This window comes from Babylonia areolata, chromosome 7, assembly GCF_041734735.1.
Source record: "Babylonia areolata isolate BAREFJ2019XMU chromosome 7, ASM4173473v1, whole genome shotgun sequence".
NCBI classification, from domain to species: Eukaryota; Metazoa; Mollusca; class Gastropoda; order Neogastropoda; family Buccinidae; genus Babylonia; species Babylonia areolata.
In genome coordinates, this window is record NC_134882.1 from 2,616,554 (window position 1) to 2,640,150 (window position 23,597).

The following is a 23,597-nucleotide window of genomic DNA, read 5'->3' on the forward strand; positions in this document are numbered from 1 at the left end:
GTTAACAGCGTTTCACCCCAATTACCATCATCAAAATATTGCAAGTGGAAGGCTCTTATACTGAAGAGGTGAATGTTGACAAAGAATACCACAAGTCTGACGACGGAAGCTAAAGGTTGGGTCATTCAGACACCCACTGGACATCCGAGGGGTCTGTGTAGAGGAGAAAAGAGGACTGGCCGTATTGAGTGAGTTAAAATAACAAAATCAAAACCAAAGCTCAAACTAAAGAGAAAAAAAAAATAATTGAGACAGACAGAGACAGGGAGAGAAAGAGACAGAGAGAGAACATACCCAAACAAAATATCAATGAAACAGAAAACACAAATTCAGGCAGATCATGTGCACTTTATTCCCAGCTGACCATTTGAATCCAATATATTCATCCCCATTCTCTCTATCTCTTTCTTTCTCTCCATTTCCATTCACTCCACTCTACCCTGCTGTTTTTGAACCACCCAGGTACACACACATCTCAAACAAAATATCCACAGAGACCAGTCATAATCTGATGATGAAAACAGCACAAAGATGGCTGTGGTTTTTTTTGATAATGTTCATGCAACAATCGCCAATAATTAAAACTGGATAGAAACAAGGATGTGCACAAAAAAAATAAATAAATAAATAACGATAGTTATGTAGTTGTATTTGAGCTATTACTATTTTGAATGACCCACACTTTAAAAGGATTAATCCATGGTCCACACTGACCGACGGAGACCTATGATGATATTTTAAAAGTATGGCAATGTTCAATGGTAAACCGAGAAGTACTTGAAATAAAAAAAAGGATTAAATCAATAGAATAAGAGAGAGGAAAAAATGCTGATCATGAAATATTACAAAGAACTTGTTTTGACATTTTTGCCCTTCTACTAAAGACACTTCATTATTTTTGACTGACAGAACACTGTGGTTAATCTAACAGTATCTCTATTTTGTCATATTCACACTGAAACAAAAGGTACAGTCTCCACTATCTTATTCTTTTCTTTCTCTTTTCACCTTTTGTAAACAATAGTTAAACTCTGGGATTCAAAACCTGGTCTTCAAACTGAAAATAAATACAAAATACAATTTATAACAAATTCTTTTTTCTTTTTCTTTTCTTTTCCTTTTTTAATCCATTCACAGATGTGCAGCAGATTTCAGAAAAGCAGAATCCATATTCATTAGTAAAGGTCCACTGCAGATCTCTTCATCAGGGATTTTGATTTTCTGTCTGTTTTGGGATCCCTGCATGATTTCTCAACAATCATGCATAATTATCTCTCAACAATCATGCATAATTATCTCTCAACAATCATGCATAATTAGAAGTCAAATTTTCCACTTTCTGCATCCTTCCTCAGTCTGATTTCAGAAGAATGTCATTTCTGTTAATGAAGCGTGTCTATGTTCCAACATCATCACAGTGAAATGACGCCGAGACCGGGTTTAGATATCCAACTGCTGAAAAGAAAACTGAAAACATTACTACTGAGCCACCTGAATGTTTGTTTATTTCTTTGTCTTTTCTTGTTCTTTTCTTTTAATTCACAAATGGACTTTGCAATGAAAGTTAATAAATAGTTAAAGCTTTAATCCTGGAGGGTACATACATACACCTGTGAATGTAAACAGAAAAAAACGGACAGCTTAATATGTTGTTTTCTTTTTGTTTGCATTAAAATGTCAACTTTTCAAATTTGCTTCTCTGTCACCATCTCCAATACACCACAAAAAAATCAACAAAACTGCTATGCTGTTTTGTTTCTGTTTACCAGGAAACCCATCAACTCTTAAATTGGCTCCTTTGTTTATTGTCTATTGTTTTCATGACAGTTCCTTTCTTTGTTTCTTTTTTTTTTTTTTTTTTTTTTTTTTTAAATGAAATCTGCCACACCTGTCAGTATACAACAAAGTTACAAATAAAATAAGAAAAAGGAGCGCAATGTTTCAAACTAGGTTGCACTTTGGAATAAGATACTTACAAGATTGAAATGACTCATACAATTTCATCCTGGATGCTCTCTGCAATTTAGGCATACACCACAGTTTGAAACAGAATATTTTCCTTTACAATGGATGATGACAGCCACTGTTTCAGAATGGATGCTTGTACCATGGACATCAACAGCATGTGTGGTGAGTGTGCCTCAGTCGTCATCGTCGTCGTCGTCTTCCGATTCTTCTTCCGCTTCATTCAGCCACGTCACAAAGGCCTCCATCTGGTCAACATAATATCATAACAAAAATGATGATGATCAAAACAAATATAATAAAAACAACAACAATAATAACAATTTAGCATTTTCTCCAAAGTATTTATACAGCGATGAACCGCGCTCAAGAAGAAATCAAAAGCAGCTAATGCAAGTCTTCCACACACATTGTTCTCTGATCAAATGGGTTTTGAAAGACAAACTTGCAAAACACATGTAACATGAAAGCTGAGAGCACCACAGACCAGAAAGAGGGAGGGAATGGGGAAGCTTTTTTGAGGAAAGGACAGGTTATAAAGCCAGACTTGAAAGAGCCCAGTGCAGAGGTTTGATAAAAGGCAGGTCATAAGGCCAGACTTGAAAGAGCAGAGTGCAGAGGTTTGACAAAAGGCAGGTTATAAGGCCAGACTTGAAAGAGCAGAGTGCAGAGGTTTGACAAAAGACAGGTTATAAGGCCAGACTTGAAAGAGCCCAGTGCAGAGGTTTGACAAAAGACAGGTTATAAGGCCAGACTTGAAAGAGCAGAGTGCAGAGGTTTGACAAAAGGCAGGTTATAAGGCCAGACTTGAAAGAGCTGAACACAGAGGTTTGACAAAAGACAGGTTATAAGGCCAGACTTGAAAGAGCCCAGTGCAGAGGTTTGACAAAAGGCAGATTATAAAGCCAGACTTGAAAGAGCCGAGTGCAGAGGTTTGACAAAAGCAAAAGAGGGAGATCATTCATGTGTAAGGTCCAGAGACAGAGCAGCAGCCATCTATCAGGTGTCTGGATTGAGCACAATAATGTACAAGTGCAGGTAAACACATGAAGAAATCACTTTCAGTCACACACACACACACACACACACACACACACACACACACACACACACACACACACACACACTGTGCACTGGAAAAAACAACAACAAAAAAACATGGGAGATAACACTAACAGTTGAAGGTCCCCAAAGTTAAAAAGTTAAACTATGTTATTATATCACCATGGTACTACACCTTATGTTTGCTGTGAATAACTATTACTCAGACAAAAACTTTTCAAATCTTAAATCCATCCACTCATGTGTTTTTTGTTGGTTTTTTTGTTGTTTGTTTGTTTTTAAACATTTTTTACACACTCATTTTACTTTCATAGACACTGTGAATGAACAAACCATCCAAGTTGGATATTTTTGTGTTTTTTTTCCACAAACTTAATTCTTCAGACAGTTCACACAAATATGACCACATAATATTCCATACTTTTTCTAAACCAGATTGATAAATTTCCATGCCAACCACAAAGCTAAAAGGAGGAGTTTGTATTATACTCCATGTTTGGTGTTTACATATACTTACCATGTCAAACTGATGCAAACTAGGCCTATGGTTTGCTCTGTTTGGCCAAATTTCGCGCGGCTAACAGTGAAAAGACGCCCCTCTTAGTCTGGCCCGCTCTCTTTTTTTTGGTGTCATATACTGTACCATGTCAAACTGATGCATTCCTTTGGCCAAGGCTCTCCACGCCATCTTGTCAGGTTTTCGCTCTGTCTCGTCTAACGCTTTTTTTGGCTATTAAGCGTTTTCATTTGGCCTTATTTTGTTGTATGCGGCTTGCATGTGTATTGTGCTTACATTCTGTGTACTCGTTTCGACTCGGCCCCCTCGATTTCTTCGTATTTTCTACCTCTGAGTCGATCCTGTCTTTCCTTTCTCTGTTGGGGTTCGTTTGGTTCGCTGGGTGCTTACGCGCGGTACCATGCCTCGTTTGCCATCCTACGAAGGCAGGGATCATGATGCTGGCAGAGATACTCGCCAAGAGACTCTCCCAGGCCCGGAGCTCATGATTTCTCCCGATAGGGACCGCGGCGATGCGTCTGCAGACGCTGATCGCGGAGGGGACGCTCGTCCCGATAAAACGGTCATGAAGGGGACCGGGGGGAAAGGGATTCGAGCGTCACCTCCCGAAGTGTCCCAGCGCGAGGCGGGTGGAAGGGGGAGTAGCACGTCCTCTCTTGGTGGTGGGAACTCGCGGCTGGGTGCGGACTCCCAAGGGGAGGCCGCCCCCCGCCGTTATCCGGGTCCCCACACGGAGACGGCCCTCAGGGGCCCCAGTGCTGTAACTGAATATTAAAAAAATCTGTATGCTACTCTTTTGACAAAAGATCTGTGGAAATCCAAATATCGATGTTAATTTTTTTTTTTTTACATTTTGTTCTTTTTCTTTGATTGCTTGTTAGATGTTGCTTTTTAATGCAGCAATGGTACTGGTGAATGGTATTGTTCAAATTCCATGACTTTTCCATCCATTGAGTTGGGGTTTTTTAACATTTTTCAAGCCCTTCTTCTTCACCCTACATTTGAGGATACTTCGAAGGAAGAAGAATCACCCATTTTCACCCTACATTTGAGGATACTTGGAATGAAGAACAATCACCCATTTTCACCCTACATTTGAGGATACTTCGAAGGAAGAAGAATCCCCCATTTTCACCCTACATTTGAGGATACTTCGAAGGAAGAAGAATCACCCATTTTCACCCTACATTTGAGGATACTTCGAATGAAGAAGAATCACCCATTTTCACCCTACATTTGAGGATACTTCGAATGAAGAAGAATCACCCATTTTCACCCCACATTTGAGGATACTTCGAATGAAGAAGAATCACCCATTTTCACCCTACATTTGAGGATACTTGGAATGAAGAAGAATCACCCATTTTCACCCTACATTTGAGGATACTTCGAAGGAAGAAGAATCACCCATTTTCACCCTACATTTGAGGATACTTGGAATGAAGAAGAATCACCCATTTTCACCCTACATTTGAGGATACTTGGAATGAAGAAGAATCACCCATTTTCACCCTACATTTGAGGATACTTCGAATGAAGAAGAATCACCCATTTTCACTCTACATTTGAGGATACTTGGAATGAAGAAGAATCACCCATTTTCACCCTACATTTGAGGATACTTCGAATGAAGAAGAATCACCCATTTTCACCCTACATTTGAGGATACTTCGAAGGAAGAAGAATCACCCATTTTCACCCTACATTTGAGGATACTTCGAATGAAGAAGAATCACCCATTTTCACCCTACATTTGAGGATACTTCGAAGGAAGAAGAATCACCCATTTTCACAGAAGCAAACAAATACTTTTTTTTTTCTTTCTTTCTTTCTACATACATTATACCATTATCATCCTTATCTTTGAGGGCAGAGGGCATATAGCATGTCGTCCTTATCTTTGATGGGTTTTTTTTTTCTTTGCTGTGTGTGTGTGTGTGTGTGTGTGTGTGTGTGTGGTGTGTGTGTATGTGTCCAGTGTGTGTGTGTGTGTGTGTGTGTGTGTGTGCATGCATGTGCATCTTTATCCGGGTGACCTGTTTGCGAATCTTGTTGTGCTCCTCCTCCTCGTCCTCCACAGCCTCCGTGTTGTGCCAGGCGATGATGATACGTTCGTCCAGCACGTCCTTGTCGTACAGGTACTGCACCACCTTGCTCAGCACGCTCAGCATGCGTTCATTCTCCACGGCAAAGTCCTGAAATAATCATAATAATGATAACAATAATGTACATTTATTTTTCATAGCATCCTTTCCCTCCATACACTTATCCTCCATGGCAAAGTCCCGAAAACATCATAATAATGATAACAATAATGTGCATTTACTTTTCATAGCATCCTTTCCCTCCATACAGTGTCCTGAAATCATCATAATAATGATAACAATAATGCACATTTATTTTTCATAGCAACCTTTCCCTCCATACAGTGTCCTGAAATCATCATAATAATGATAACAATAATGCACATTTATTTTTCATAGCAACCTTTCCCTCCATACAGTGTCCTGAAATCATCATAATAATGATAATAATAATGCACATTTATTTTTCATAGCAACCTTTCCCTCCATACAGTGTCCTGAAATCATCATAATAATGATAACAATAATGCACATTTATTTTTCATAGCAACCTTTCCCTCCATACAGTGTCCTGAAATCATCATAATAATGATAACAATAATGCACATTTATTTTTCATAGCAACCTTTCCCTCCATACAGTGTCCTGAAATCATCATAATAATGATAACAATAATGCACATTTATTTTTCATAGCAACCTTTCCCTCCATACAGTGTCCTGAAATCATCATAATAATGATAATAATAATGCACATTTATTTTTCATAGCAACCTTTCCCTCCATACAGTGTCCTGAAATCATCATAATAATGATAACAATAATGCACATTTATTTTTCATAGCATCTTTTCCCTCCATGCAGTCATCCTCCACTGCAGAGTCCTGAAAACATCATCGTAAGTAACAATAATAATTATGTATATTTGTATAGCATCCTTTCTCTCTTCGTGGTTACTGAACGATACACAAATGCAATAATGCTAAAATAAATGTCTTCAGTTCCAAAACAAATAACAGTGACAGATGTCAATGTTTCTTTCTCTGAGCAACTATGGATATGATTATACTTGAAAGGTATGATGGTAAATATAAACATCAATGTCAATGTTCACACATACGACAGACAAAAATAAATGTAAAAAAAATTAAATAACAGCAAAGAAAGAAAGAAAAACATCCACCCAACATGCACATACAGACACACACTCACCTGCATCCATACACAATCACAGGTTTCACAGATACATGGACATGAGTCTCTCAACAGGATCCATTTTCTTTCTCTGTTGTTGAGATATATCCTCACATAAACACACACACACACACACACACCATCCATAAAACTGCATGCACATACATAGAAATGGATGCACTCCCTCACACCATTCCATCCATGAAACACATACATAGAAATGGATGCACTCCCTCACACCATTCCATCCATGAAACACATACACACACCCTCACAAGTCTGACCATTCCATCAGTTTCAGTTTCAGTAGCTCAAGAAGGCGTCACTGCGTTCGGACAAATCCATATACGCTACACCACATCTGCCAAGCAGATGCCTGACCAGCAGCGTAACCCAACGCGCTTAGTCAGGCCTTGAGAAAAAAAAGAAAAAAAAAGAAGTAAATAAATAATAGATAAATACATAAAAAAAGAACTACCACTACTATTAGTATTATGTATAAAGCGCAAAAACTTGATGAAGTCAACTATAAACGTACAAAAATAAATAAATAAATAAATAAAAATAATAATTATTATTATTCCATCAACTAAATGCAACACACACACACACACTCACACACACCCCAGGTACGAACCTCCAGAGCATGCAGACAGTCCCACTGAGCCTCCTTGTTCTTGATGTAGTGCTTCAACAAGCCTCTGTGAGTATCCACGTGCTGCAACAACCACACATCCAAACACGTTCAGTCCTTTTGCCCCTGCTGGGATGTACAGTAAACACTGACAACGTAGTGACAGTCAGTCGTGTCGGACTTAGACCACCACAACAGCAGAGGAGGCAACTGCTGTCCCAACAATCTGGGCTAGAATTAGATTATAGGGGAGAGTGTCTTGCAAAAGGTACATCCCCACTCTCTTTGGCAAGAGGACTTCAGGACAATCTGTGTTGGGATGGTCCCCCCAAAGGCCAACTAGTCCTCAAGGCTGCAGCACAAAGAGCCAGTGCGACCCTGCCTCCTAGTTCTAAGAACCACAGTCCTCACAAAAGATTAAGCTGTAAATAAATTCCCATTGCAGAAGAGAAACCACTGATCATACAGAACCTCTCACTTCGCTGTTGGCCCAACTGTAAGCTATGGTCAATCCCTCATCTAATGACAATAATGAATCCATACACACTGAATCACAACTTCAGTCCCACAATGTCAAATGAAACAAGCATAAAAACACACCAACATTAAAAAAAAAATGATCATAATCTAAAAACAAAACAAATCAAACTGCAGTATATTGTTAACATGTATGTTCCAGACGTAAGGATAAGTTACACATCCTTCCAAAGTTATATGACTCAACCTAAATAATGTTTTCTTCCCAGCAAAAAATTAAATGCATCCACTGAGCAATGTATTGATATTTACTTGCATCAGTCTATTTCAAATTTTCAATTACAGTATTTTTCAGACACTGTACAACAGAATGAAATTCCTCCCAATTCATTCCCATTGCGCATTCCTTGTGAATTCTGTCTTCACTGTCTTCACCATGTCTTCTTCCTATTTCACTCTCCAGTTTGCAATGACTGCAACAAAACTTTATTAAAGGATACAAGATACATCTGTGTATCTGGGAGATCTGTGATATACATTTTTTCCCCACAAAAGTCAAGTTTAGATGTTCCTATGAATTAGATATAGAACTCTCTGCAAATGATTTCCTCCATCAGTTAATGTATACGACTTTCAGGCTTTGTTTGATATTCCAGGAAATAAAAACAAAAGCAGCAATGCGTGGCAAGTGGAAGGGTGACATAGTGGTAAAACATCCCAGTGTGAAGCAAAAGAATCAAAGGGAACAAGATCAAATCCTACACTCGCCAGAATTTTCTGGCCCTCCACAGGACCTTGCTCGAGTTGTGGTCTGAACACTAGTCTTTCGCATGAGATGATGAATGCAACTGCTGACAGTACAGAGAAGGAAACTGTGGGAGACGCTGCAGTTTGGAGATGTGGTCTCCCAGGTGAGAGCAGCAAGAAATTCACACAGAGAAATCTGTTGTTACCCAAAATGTGATGTGATGCAATACAATACAGAATACGTAAAAGTTGCTGTGGTGTGTGTACCCTGAGCACAGCAGAATACAGTGCAACAAAACACACTACAATACAACACAATACAGAATACACAAGTTTCAGTGGCTTGTGTACCCACAGCATTGTGGAACACAATGCAGTACAATGCAATGCAATGCAATGCAACAATACACACAAGCCGCAGTGGCGTGTGTACCCTGAGCATGGTGGAATACAATACAATACAACAACACAACACAACACAGAATACACAAGCATTGCAGTGGCGTGTGTACCCTGAGCATGGTGGAATACAATACAACAACACAACACAACACAACACAGAATACACAAGCATTGCAGTGGCGTGTGTACCCTGAGCATGGTGGAATACAATACAACAACAACACAACACAACACAGAATACACAAGCATTGCAGTGGCGTGTGTACCCTGAGCATGGTGGAATACAATACGAACAACAACACAACACAACACAGAATACACAAGCATTGCAGTGGCGTGTGTACCCTGAGCATGGTGGAATACAATACAACAACACAACACAACACAACACAGAATACACAAGCATTGCAGTGGCGTGTGTACCCTGAGCATGGTGGAATACAATACAACAACACAACACAACACAGAATACACAAGCATTGCAGTGGCGTGTGTACCCTGAGCATGGTGGAATACAATACAATACAACAACACAACACAACACAGAATACACAAGCATTGCAGTGGCGTGTGTACCCTGAGCATGGTGGAATACAATACAATACAACAACACAACACAACACAGAATACACAAGCATTGCAGTGGCGTGTGTACCCTGAGCATGGTGGAATACAATACAACAACACAACACAGAATACACAAGCATTGCAGTGGCGTGTGTACCCTGAGCACAGCAGAAACATACAACACAACACAGAATACACAAGCATTGCAGTGGCGTGTGTACCCTGAGCATGGTGGAATACAATACAACAACACAACACAACACAGAATACACAAGCATTGCAGTGGCGTGTGTACCCTGAGCATGGTGGAATACAATACAATACAACAACACAACACAACACAGAATACACAAGCATTGCAGTGGCGTGTGTACCCTGAGCATGGTGGAATACAATACAATACAACAACACAACACAACACAGAATACACAAGCATTGCAGTGGCGTGTGTACCCTGAGCATGGTGGAATACAATACAACAACACAACACAACACAACACAGAATACACAAGCATTGCAGTGGCGTGTGTACCCTGAGCACAGCAGAAACATACAACACAACACAGAATACACAAGCATTGCAGTGGCGTGTGTACCCTGAGCATGGTGGAATACAATACAACAACACAACACAACACAGAATACACAAGCATTGCAGTGGCGTGTGTACCCTGAGCATGGTGGAATACAATACAATACAACAACACAACACAACACAGAATACACAAGCATTGCAGTGGCGTGTGTACCCTGAGCATGGTGGAATACAATACAATACAACAACACAACACAACACAGAATACACAAGCATTGCAGTGGCGTGTGTACCCTGAGCACAGCAGAAACATACAACACAATACAACACAGAATACACAAACGTTGCAGTGGTGTGAATACCCAGAGCATAGCGGAATATAATGCAAAATAATATGATACAACACAACACAACACAATACAATCCAGAACACACAAAAGTTGCAGTGGCACGTGTACCCTGAGTACAGCAGAATAAAATACAACACAACACAACACAGAATACAAAACACAGAATACAAAACAACACAACACACAATACAACACAGAATACAACACAACACACAATACAACACAACAAACAATACAACACAACACACAATACAACACAACACAGAATACAACACAACACAGAATACAACACAACACAGAATACAACACAACACACAAATAACATAACACAGAATACAACACAACACAACACAGAATACAACACAACACACAATACAACATAACACAGAATAGAATACAACACAACACAATATAACACAACACAGAATACAACACAACACAGAATACAACAAAGCTGCAGTGGCATGTGTACCCTGAGCACAGCAGAATACAACACATTACAAAAGACACAAAAGTTGCAGTGGTGTGTGTTCTCTGAGCACAGTGGAATACAACACAACACATTACAAAAGACACAAAAGTTGCAGTGGTGTGTGTTCTCTGAGCACAGTGGAATACAATACAATACAATACAACACAACACATTACAGAAGACACAAAAGTTGCAGTGGTGTGTGTTCTCTGAGCACAGTGGAATACAATACAACACAACACAACACATTACAAAAGACACAAAAGTTGCAGTGGTGTGTGTTCTCTGAGCACAGTGGAATACAACACAACACATTACAAAAGACACAAAAGTTGCAGTGGTGTGTGTTCTCTGAGCACAGTGGAATACAATACAACACAACAAAACACACTACAGAAGACACAAAAGTTGCAGTGGTGTGTGTTCTCTGAGCACAGTGGAATACAATACAATACAATACAACACATTACAAAAGACACAAAAGTTGCAGTGGTGTGTGTTCTCTGAGCACAGTGGAATACAATACAATACAATACAATACAACACATTACAAAAGACACAAAAGTTGCAGTGGTGTGTGTTCTCTGAGCACAGTGGAATACAATACAACACAATACAACACATTACAAAAGACACAAAAGTTGCAGTGGTGTGTGTTCTCTGAGCACAGTGGAATACAATACAACACAACACATTTCATAAGATACAAAAGTTGCAGTGGAATATGTACCTACAACACAGCGGAATACAATACCAAGCAATGCAAAGCATTGCAATACAATGCAATGCAGCACAATGCGATGCAATGCAACACAACAGAATCCAGATTACACAGAAAAGCGGCGTGTGTACCCTGAGCACGGCGGTGAAGAGCTCCTTGCCTTGAGCCTTGCTGTGGGCACAGAGGGGAACCTCCACCAACACCTTCACCACTGCCTGGTGCACCTCCTTGATGGCAATGTTGAAGGCGTGTCTGCAACCACACACACACACACACACACACACACAACCTTGATCATCACTCCACCTTCATGATGATAAGAATCATAAGATACTGTACTAATGCAATGCAAACCACACACACACACACCCTCCATCATCTCACCATGTTTGTGATAATAAGAATCAGGAGATACTGAACTTGTGCAGTGCAAACCACACACACAAAAACCTCCATCATCTCTCTCCCCATCTACAAGATAATAACAATCATGAGATATTGTACTTGTGCGGTGCAAACCACATACACACAACCTCCACTGTCTCACCATTTTCATGATAAGAAATCTAAAGAATCACGAGATATTGTACTTGTGCGGTGAAACACACACACACACACACACACACACACACACAGCCTCCATTATCACACAATTTTCATGATAAGAATCATGAGATGTACATGTGCAGTGCAAACCACACACACACAACCTCCACTGTCACACCATGTTCGTGATAAGAAATCTAAAGAATTATAAGATATTGTACTTGTGCGGTGCAAACCACACACACACAACCTCCACTGTCACACCATGTTTGTGATAAGAAATCTAAAGAATTATAAGATATTGTTCTTGCGCGGTGCAAACCACACACACACAACCTCCACTGTCTCACCATGTTCGTGATAAGAAATCTAAAGAATTATAAGATATTGTTCTTGCGCGGTGCAAACCACACACACACACATATCCAGGGTAGGGCCAGGGTGTCCGAGAGACTGCAATTGGTGTGTGTGTGAGTGTGTGTGCGTGCATACGTGCATGTGTGTGTGTCTGTGTGAACATGTATATGTAAGCATTAGTGTATGTGTGTGTGAGAGAGAGTGCAAGTGTGAGTGTGTGTGTCTGTGTGCCTTTGTGTGAAGTGCGAGTCTAGGCATATGTGTGTGTGCGTCTGTATGTAAGTTTATCAATTCACTTTTCAGCACAACACATCACTGTACTTACTTCAGAGAGTTGACTTTCAGGATCAGGTTGTACTTACTTCAGAGAGTTGACTTCCAGGATCAGGTTGTACTTACTTCAGAGAGTTGACTTCCAGGATCAGGTTGTCCAGGTTGATGTTCTCTTCCTTGGCCCGGCTCAGTGTGGCCATCAGCTCAGAGTAGAAATCTGCACACCAACCACACACACACACACACAGACACACACACACCATTCAGACTCACAGTCCATGGGGCAAAACATGTCTACAGTCTCTGTCATCAGCGACACACCACGGGCACAACGTAGAGCCGAGTGATTAAAGCGATGGAATTTCAATCTGAGGGTCCCAGGTTCAAATCCCTGTCACAGCAGCTGGTGGGTAAAGGGTGGAGATTTATCCAATCTCCCAAGTAAACAGATGTGCAGACCTGCTGGTGCCTGAACCCCCTATGTGTGTACCGGGTATATATATATACACATGCAGAAGATCAAAATACATGTACATTAAAGATCCTGTAAATCATGTCCGTGTTTGGTGGGTAATGAAAACAAGAACATACTCGGCATGCACCTCCCACCCCCCATCCCCAAAAAACGGAGTATGGCTGCCTACATGGCAGGGGTAAAAACCGTCATACACGGAAAAGTTTCAGTTTCAGTAGCTCAAGCAGGCGTCACTGCGTTCGGACAAATCCATATACGCTACACCACATCTGCCAAGCAGATGCCTGACCAGGAGCGTAACCCAACGCGCTTAGGTATTGAGGGGGGGGGGGGGGGGGGGGGGGGGGGAAGCCAACTACTTGTATATACAAGTGAAGATGGGAGTCAGAGCCCACAAACAAAGAAGATGAGAAACAAACACACACCACTCAGAGTCACAGTTCATGGGGCAAAACATGTCATCAGAAACACACATTCACAGCCTGCAGTGGCTGAGATGTTCAGTTTCAGTTTCAGTTTCAGTAGCTCAAGGAGGCGTCACTGCGTTCGGACAAATCCATATACACGACACCACATCTGCCAAGCAGATGCCTGACCAGCAGCGTAACCCAACGCGCTTAGTCAGGCCTTGAGAAAAAAGAAAAAAAAGCCCACTTGTGTATTCAAGTGAGGATAGGAGTCACAGTCCACAAACAAAGAAGATCAGAAACACACACACACCACTGAGTCACAGTTCATGGGGCAAAACATATCAGAAACACACACATTCACAGCCTGCAGTGGCTGAGGTGATGTTCAATGATACCCATGTGATGTTGTTCACAAGAGAACTGAAGGTATGATAAATATTGCACTCTCAAATACCCTCACTTCATCTCCTGACTTGATAGCACCTTCGTCTTGCTGATGACAGAGATCATCACTTTTCTCCTGACTTGATAGCACCTTCGTCTTGCTGATGACAGAGATCATCACTTTTCTCCTGACTTGATAGCACCTTCGTCTTGCTGATGACAGAGATCATCACTTTTCTCCTGACTTGATAGCCTAGCACCTTCATATTGCTGATGACAGAGATCATCACTTCATCTCCTGACTTGATAGCACCTTCGTCTTGCTGATGACAGAGATCATCACTTTTCTCCTGACTTGATAGCACCTTCGTCTTGCTGATGACAGAGATCATCACTTTTCTCCTGACTTGATAGCACCTTCGTCTTGCTGATGACAGAGATCATCACTTCATCTCCTGACTTGATAGCACCTTCGTCTTGCTGATGACAGAGATCATCACTTTTCTCCTGACTTGATAGCACCTTCATATTGCTGATGACAGAGATCATCACTTTTCTCCTGACTTGATAGCACCTTCGTCTTGCTGATGACAGAGATCATCACTTTTCTCCTGACTTGATAGCACCTTCATATTGCTGATGACAGAGATCATCACTTCATCTCCTGACTTGATAGCACCTTCGTCTTGCTGATGACAGAGATCATCACTTCATCTCCTGACTTGATAGCACCTTCATATTGCTGATGACAGAGTCTCGAATAGCACCTTCGTCTTGCTGATGACAGAGATCATCACTTTTCTCCTGACTTGATAGCACCTTCGTCTTGCTGATGACAGAGATCATCACTTTTCTCCTGACTTGATAGCACCTTCGTCTTGCTGATGACAGAGATCATCACTTTTCTCCTGACTTGATAGCACCTTCGTCTTGCTGATGACAGAGATCATCACTTCATCTCCTGACTTGATAGCACCTTCGTCTTGCTGATGACAGAGATCATCACTTTTCTCCTGACTTGATAGCACCTTCGTCTTGCTGATGACAGAGATCATCACTTTTCTCATGACAGTGAGCGTCTACAGATTGTTGTGTGAGATAGGGTATCCACACTTGTGACCAAATGAAATTCCATACTTTTTTTCCAGACCTTTTCCACAGACCAGGCTGAATATTTTCCACACCAAACAAAAAGCCAAACTTAACTGAAAATCCATCGACTACACAACTGATGAATGAGGATGGTGGATATCCCAGAGCTGAAATTCAAATTTCATCATATTTCGTTTTTTGGTTTTTTTATTGTTTTTTTTTTAAATGCATCAAACTCTATGTTGAATGGTACTGGTCAAGGGTTTTATTAAAATTTCCAAGACTTTTTGCAGCCCAGGGAATGGTTATCGCATTTTTTCCAAGACTTTTTGCAGCCCAGGGAATGGTTATCGCATTTTTCCAAGACTTTTTGCAGCCCAGGGAATGGTTATCGCAATTTTCCAAGACTTCTTGCAGCCTAGGGAATAGTTATCGCTTTTTTCCAAGACTTTTTGCAGCCTAGGGAATAGTTATCGCTTTTTTCCAAGACTTTTTGCAGCCTAGGGAATAGTTATCGCTTTTTTCCAAGACTTTTTGCAGCCTAGGGAATAACTAGTTATCGCATTTTTCCAAGACTTTTTGCACGCTTCCATGACTGTACCTATCCCTAGCTGATGAGTGGTATGAGTGAAATGATGAAAATGAAACAAAATATATTGAGGACTGGGAGAAGAAGGTGACAAAGCCCTCCCATTGTGTGAGCAGAGTTTTTCGTTGTAATTATTTGCTGTTCAGGCCTCTTCTCATCGTCTGATACTTAGATACACGATTCTGGTTCATAGATTACTGTAATTACACAGCAGCAACACAAGAAATAGTCAAATCAAAAGAAAACCCGACGAACAAGGCCTGTATAATCATGTCTGTAAGTGTTGGCCTAAGCTTTGAGGAGAGCTTCTGGTGACACACAATCATACATCCCTGATGTTTTGGAAACGGAAAGGTGGTGAAATCACATAGCCAGAAAAAGCAGATGATGCAGGATACTGGTAAGGAAAAAGGACTGTGGTGTGTGTGTGTGAATGGAATGAAACACAGAATGTCATCGACTGATGACCTTTGATAACTGCAACAGCACTGAGGGCCGGCCATTGTTAAAAATGAACGAAGCAGCTACTTGTAGGGATGCACAGTCCCTGAAACACTGCCACATAGGTTAAGGTTAAAGGCTACAGGTTAAAGGTCCCATGTCCTTTAATGGCCACAGGGACAGGAGTTCCCGTTCAACCATGTCTCCAGTCTGGCACATGAAGGTGGAACCCAGTCCTCTCCTACCATTTCAACCCGTCCTGACCACTCAGGTCCCCATTCACACCTGGGTGATGGAGGGCAAAATGGGAATACACTGTCTTTTCCACCCTAGGACACAACACCATGTGTAAACCAGGCCTGGGTGATGGTGGGCAAAATGGGAATACATTGTCTTTTCCACCCTAGGACACAACACCATGCCTACACCAGGCCTGGGTGATGGTGGGCAAAATGGGAATACACTGTCTTTTCCACCCTAGGACACAACACCATGTGTAAACCAGGCCTGGGTGATGGTGGGCAAAATGGGAATACACTGTCTTTTCCACCCTAGGACACAACACTATGTGTAAACCAGGCCTGGGTGATGGTGGGCAAAATGGGAATACATTGTCTTTTCCATCCTAGGACACAACACCATGCCTACACCAGGCCTGGGTGATGGTGGGCAAAATGGGAATACACTGTCTTTTCCACCCCAGAACATACCATGTGTAAACCAGGCCTGGGTGATGGTGGGCAAAATAGGAATACACTGTCTTTTCCACCCTAGGACACAACATGCCTACACCAGGCCTGGGTGATGGTGGGCAAAATGGGAATACACTGTCTTTTCCACCCTAGGACACAACACCATGTGTAAACCAGGCCTGGGTGATGGTGGGCAAAATGGGAATATTGTCTTTTCCACCCTAGAACACGACACCATGCCTAAACCAGGCCTGGAACCCCGATCACTTGTGAACACTGGGTCGTAAGTCCAACACCATTTCTGCCTTCCCTCCACTCCCACCCCACCCCCACCCCCCAACCACCGATAGCCAGATACATATCTATATGTATGTCAGATGAAGGACATAATGATGTCATATACACCTGCAGCAGTTTTCAGTTCCAAGGAGGTGTCAAAGTGTGCAAACTGATCCACACTACATCTGCGGTTAAAAAAAAGAGAAAAAAAAAGAAAAAGAAAGAAATGAATTTCAATTCTAAGCAGATACGTGATTTTCACATAAACTCAGGGCTTGAGAGTCAACGTTAGGTTTGCGTAAAACATGAACATAAAGAAAAAATATATAACAATAATAATAACAACAACAACAATAATAAAAGAACAACTCAATAATAATAAATACCTGATCTTTTCTTCTTTTTTTTTTTTTTTTAAACGGAAACAAGTGAAATCTGTTGTGTTCAACACTGTCCATGTTATTGGCAGAGGGGGAAAGTTCTGTTGGTCTGTTACATCAGACAGCAAGTCAGATCAGATGAGTTAAACCACCACACTACCTGCATCACTGTCTTAGCCACCTTCATCTTCAATCTGCCTCACTGTTAGCATCACAAGGACACAGCTTTTGGTCGTTATATACAGCTTCACATTTTTGCCTTGCATTTTCCCCACCCTGGCTCTCTCACTCTCTCTCACAACACACACACACACACACACACACACACACACACACATTAACACAATAATGCACTTACACAAATACTGCTACACACAAATAAACACACATGAACGCACACACATACACACACACATTCAAGCATGCACATGTATAATATATATATATATATATATACACACAGCAGTTCATCAAGGTCCATACTTTTTATTGTTCATTTTCAATGTGTGCATAAAAGCACGGCATGGCACGAAAGAATGTCTCTTCAATTGCACGTGTATGTGTCAGAGAGTGAGGTAAACAGCAACAGAGAGAGAATGAATGCGTGTGTGCATGTGTGTGTGTGCATGTGTGTGTGTGTGTGTGTGTGTGTGTGTGTGTGTGTGTGTGTGTGTGCATTAGTCTGTATGAGTGTATGCATGCATGTGTGTGCATGCAAGAGCACTCACAGGTGGTGTATACATGTTTGCAAGTGCAAGCGTAGACTGATCAAGATAAAATGCTGCCAGCTTTGTAATTGTTCAGATACACTGAATACATTTAAAAGGTAATTCTCAAACCATCTTAAGCCACTTTGTTAGTTACAGAAGTATAAAAGATCTGTAAAAATTTGTGTGTTCAAATAGATTTGTTAAAAATCTAAAAACAACCGACAGCATATAAAATTCTCAAATATGCTTCTTGAACAAAAGGAATAAAAAAAATTTAAAAAAGAATTAAAGTTTCTCAAAAAAACACACAAAAAAACAAACAAACAACAAAAAAACACGCAAAAAAACCACACAGTACTTTTAACATCCATCAATGCACATAAATATAGGTCTGCAATTTTGGTTAAAAAAGAAAAGTCAAAGCTTTCTCTGAAAACAAAGTACTGGTTTGCACATAAGAATCGATGTTCTCCAGAATACAAAAATCTGGAGTGACACAGCAGCAGCAACCATACTCAGCAATACTAGTAACCCATATCCACACCAGCTGGATAACGGCTACATTTCACTAATAACAATTAAGCACAATCTATCGGATGAATATTACATTTCACTCTTCATAAAATCACTCATAACCACTCATAATTCTATCACTCAAAATCACTCACAATTCTATCACTGGTAATGCTGTTGTTACAAATGACAACCCTATTGCACTGCTGTAAGTAGTGTAACTCTTTTGTGTCTTCTTTGTTCGTGGGCTACGACCCCCACCTTCACTCCGATACACAAGAGGCCATTTACACAAATGACTATTTTTACCCCCACCATGAAGGCAGTTATTTTCTTAGGGGGTGGGGGGGAAGGGTGCATGCTGGGTATATTCTTGTTTCCATAACCCACTGAATGCTGACATGGATTGTGGGATCTTTAACGTGTGTATTTGATCTTCCACACGAAGGGGGTTCAGGCACCAGCAGGTCTGCTGGGAGATCACAAAAATCTCCACCCTTTACCCAGCAGACACTCTGACCAGGATCTGAACCTGGGACCCTCAGATTGAATTTGACCACTTGGCCGTTGTGCCAGTCATCCCTTGAGTCTTAACTGCTGCTGACAAGTACGCTTGTCAGTGTAGGGTTGTCACCTCACTGAGATCAGACAGTTTACATGTCAGGATGTCACTGAAGGGCTGTCACTTCACTGAGATAAGACAGAGTTGACAGGTCAGGATGTCAGTGAAGGGCTGTCATCTCACTGAGGTAAGACACAGGTCAGGATGTCAGTGAAGGGCTGTCACCTCACTGTGATAAGACACAGCTTACAGGTCAGGATGTCAGTGAAGGGCTGTCATCTCAATGATATAAGACACAGCTTACAGGTTTGGTTGTCAGTGAAGGGCTGTCATCTCACTGTGATAAAACAGACCTTACAGGTCAGGATGTCAGTGAAGGGCTGTCACCTCAATGAGATAAGACAAACCTTACAGGTCAGGATGTCAGTGAAGGGCTGTCACCTCACTGTGATAAGATAGACCTTACAGGTCAGGATGTCAGTGAAGGGCTGTCACCTCAATGAGGTAAGACAGACCTTACAGGTCAGGATGTCAGTGAAGGGCTGTCACCTCACTGTGATAAGATAGACCTTACAGGTCAGGATGTCAGTGAAGGGCTGTCACCTCAATGAGATAAGACAGACTGAGATAAGACAGACCTTACAGGTCAGGATGACAGTGAAGGGCTGTCACCTCACTGTGATAAGACAGACCTTACAGGTCAGGATGTCAGTGAAGGGCTGTCACCTCAATGAGGTAAGACAGAGCTTACAGGTCAGGATGTCAGTGAAGGGCTGTCACCTCACTGAGGTAAGACAGAGCTTACAGGTCAGGATGTCAGTGAAGGGCTGTCACCTCACTGAGGTAAGACAGAGCTTACAGGTCAGGATGTCAGTGAAGGGCTGTCACCTCAATGAGGTAAGACAGACCTTACAGGTCAGGATGTCAGTGAAGGGCTGTCACCTCACTGAGATAAGACAGACCTTACAGGTCAGGATGTCAGTGAAGGGCTGTCACCTCACTGAGATAAGACAGACCTTACAGGTCAGGATGTCAGTGAAGGGCTGTCACCTCAATGAGATAAGACAAAGCTTACAGGTCAGGATGTCAGTGAAGGGCTGTCACCTCACTGAGATAAGACAGAACTTACAGGTCAGGATGTCAGTGAAGGGCTGTCACCTCAATGAGGTAAGACAGACCTTACAGGTCAGGATGTCAGTGAAGGGCTGTCACCTCAATGAGGGAAGACAGACCTTACAGGTCAGGATGTTAGTGAAGGGCTGTCACCTCACTGAGGTAAGACAGACCTTACAGGTCAGGATGTCAGTCACCATTCATTATTCTGGACAAATTCCTCCAGGAACTGCGTTAGTATTTTGTGTAAAGTATGTTCAGCAAAATCAATTAAACTGTTGAAAAGTATGCAAAAAGCAGTGACTGCACTTCAAACCTTCATGCCACTCTATCTTCATGTCACCAAGGTTCAGCATCAATGGATTAACAAACCCTACAAGCTCAGAATGTCAACTTCTGCCCAAAATGTCTGCCACAACTTGCGGGTACAATGTTTGTGAACAAATCACGATTACTGTATATAACAGTCTTCATGCTGAGATACACATATCTATATACATGCATTTGCATTCACACACACATGCGCATGTACACACACACGCGCGCGCAAGTACGTACATACACACACGCGCGCACAAACCCAGACACACCTAAAAGTACACACACACACACACACACATCTACACACAAAAATTCTCTCTCTCTATTCCTATCACACAATACCATAAGCCCTGTCATAACTTCAATATGTTGCTCTGTGTCTGCACACCAGAAGGCTCCTCTCCCCTCCCACCCACCCCCACCCCCCACCCCCCCCACACACATTTGCTTCCACCAACAACCCTCTCTCTTACCAACAATGAAATGCTCTTGTTTATGTTCTAAAGCTGCTTCAAGTATTGTAATTGACCCCATTGCCTGTACGTCTCTCTCATAATGGTCCCTTTGTCTATCTTAGTATCTATCCAGCCATTCATAAATCTGTCTATCTATCTATCTAGATGTAAACAAACATACACATATACAAATATACATATATAATATACAACTATCCCATAGTTCTTACTGAACATTTTTCCGGAAAAAGAAGTGATCATCACATACAGTTTAGCACCTTGGTATGCACACACACACAAAAATGTATACTCATGGAAATATTTATTCACACACACACATGCATACACACAAGCACATGTGCATGTACACACACACACACACACACACACACACACACACACACACACAGATGGAAATGCACAAACTCTCAGTGAACACACACACATACACACTACATAAACACACACCACACACACCCATGTATTGTTGGAAATGCACAAACACTCTTACTAGTCTTATTAAACACACACACACACAGGAGCATACTCACCCACCCACCCATCCACACACACACACACACACACTGAGAAACTAAGTCAGATCTACCAACCCCTAACCAGGCTGGAGAGAAGCATTTTCAATGTTTGCCAGATGCATCTTTCTGACAGAACCAGCACACCAACACACGCCAGCCCAAATAATCATGAATTATGCTGTTTATCAGTTCTCATTATAATGACTGCAAATCAATGCATGGTGGGGAAAGGCCAAATCGACTGAATGCAAGGGTGCGAATGACTAAGTTGGAAGATGGGGGCATGGGGGTGGGGGGAGGGCAGGGGAGGGGATGATGGGTTGTAAACTACACCCATGGACTAAAACTGTAACTCTATGCTCACCACCACACTCAAGGCTTAGACAAACCCAAAGTTGTAATGTATGCTGGAATGTGAATGTTTCTGTTCATCATGGCTGCTAACATTGGCCAGCATGTCAATGATTTGATTAATACCCAAATTTTATGGAGTCACAGTTCAACAATTACCCGATTTTAACACAAAACGCCAACTTGGAAGCTGGATACTTCACAAAAAACCTCTGAAATGTTTTTTAACACTCTACATCAAAACCAAGGTGGTATTCTAAATGGTGGATGAAGAGGTGAAAATTGTTTCAGTTATAAATCAAATCTATGCGGAATGAAATTATACATATTCACTTCAAATACCAACGGAATTACAGCAAAAAGTTGATGTGTAAAACTGCTATCAATCAATCCAAATTAAGCTTTTTACTCACTATAGTTTTGTCAAGTTATAAGTTTTGTGCAGAAGTGTCAACGTCTCCTCCTTAACCAGACAGTCCTGTCTATATTGTCTGGCAGTTCAATGTCTTCATGAACAAACTTCCGGTCTATATTGTCTGGCAGTTCAATGTCTTCATGAACAAACTTCCTGTCTATATTGTCTGGCAGTTCAATGTCTTCATGAACAAACTTCCGGTCTATATTGTCTGGCAGTTCAATGTCTTCATGAACAAACTTCCTGTCTATATTTACTGGCAGTTCAATGTCTTCATGAACAAACTTCCTGTCTATATTGACTGGCAGTTCAATGTTTTCATCAACAAACTTCCTGTCCATATTGACTGGCAGTTCAATGTCTTCATGAACAAACTTCCTGTCTATATTGTCTGGCAGTTCAATGTTTTCATGAACAAACTTCCTGTCTATATTGACTGGCAGTTCAATGTTTTCATCAACAAACTTCCTGTCTATATTGACTGGCAGTTCAATGTCTTCATGAACAAACTTCCTGTCTATATTGTCTGGCAGTTCAATGTTTTCATCAACAAACTTCCTGTCTATATTGACTGGCAGTTCAATGTCTTCATGAACAAACTTCCTATCTATATTGACTGGCAGTTCAATGTTTTCATCAACAAACTTCCTGTCTATTTTGACTGGCAGTTCAATGTCTTCATGAACAAACTTTCTGTCTATATTGACTGGCAGTTCAATGTCTTCATGAACAAACTTCCTGTCTATATTGACTGGCAGTTCAATGTTTTCATCAACAAACTTTCGGTCTATATTGACTGGCAGTTCAATGTCTTCATCAACAAACGTCCTGTCTATATTGACTGGCAGTTCAATGTTTTCATCAACAAACGTCCTGTCCATATTGACTGGCAGTTCAATGTTTTCATCAACAAACTTCCTGTCTATATTGTCTGGCAGTTCAATGTTTTCATCAACAAACTTTTACTTTCAACTCTA

At 41.2% G+C, this 23,597-nt stretch overlaps 1 protein-coding gene across 1 annotated transcript in view; it reads right to left on the reverse strand.

The window, feature by feature from the left end:
• Nucleotides 1–328: 328 nt before the first annotated feature.
• Nucleotides 329–23,597, reverse strand: part of LOC143283646 (translation initiation factor eIF2B subunit epsilon-like) — a 42,050-nt gene continuing 18,781 nt past the window's right edge. The window contains exons 12-16 of the mRNA XM_076589846.1: nucleotides 13,029–13,119; nucleotides 11,858–11,978; nucleotides 7,459–7,539; nucleotides 5,581–5,739; nucleotides 329–2,213 (exon numbers count right to left, since the gene is read on the reverse strand). Of these exons, the coding sequence (XP_076445961.1) occupies nucleotides 2,142–2,213; nucleotides 5,581–5,739; nucleotides 7,459–7,539; nucleotides 11,858–11,978; nucleotides 13,029–13,119 (524 nt within the window). The 3' untranslated portion in view covers nucleotides 329–2,141. The remainder of the gene's footprint in view (nucleotides 2,214–5,580; nucleotides 5,740–7,458; nucleotides 7,540–11,857; nucleotides 11,979–13,028; nucleotides 13,120–23,597) is intronic.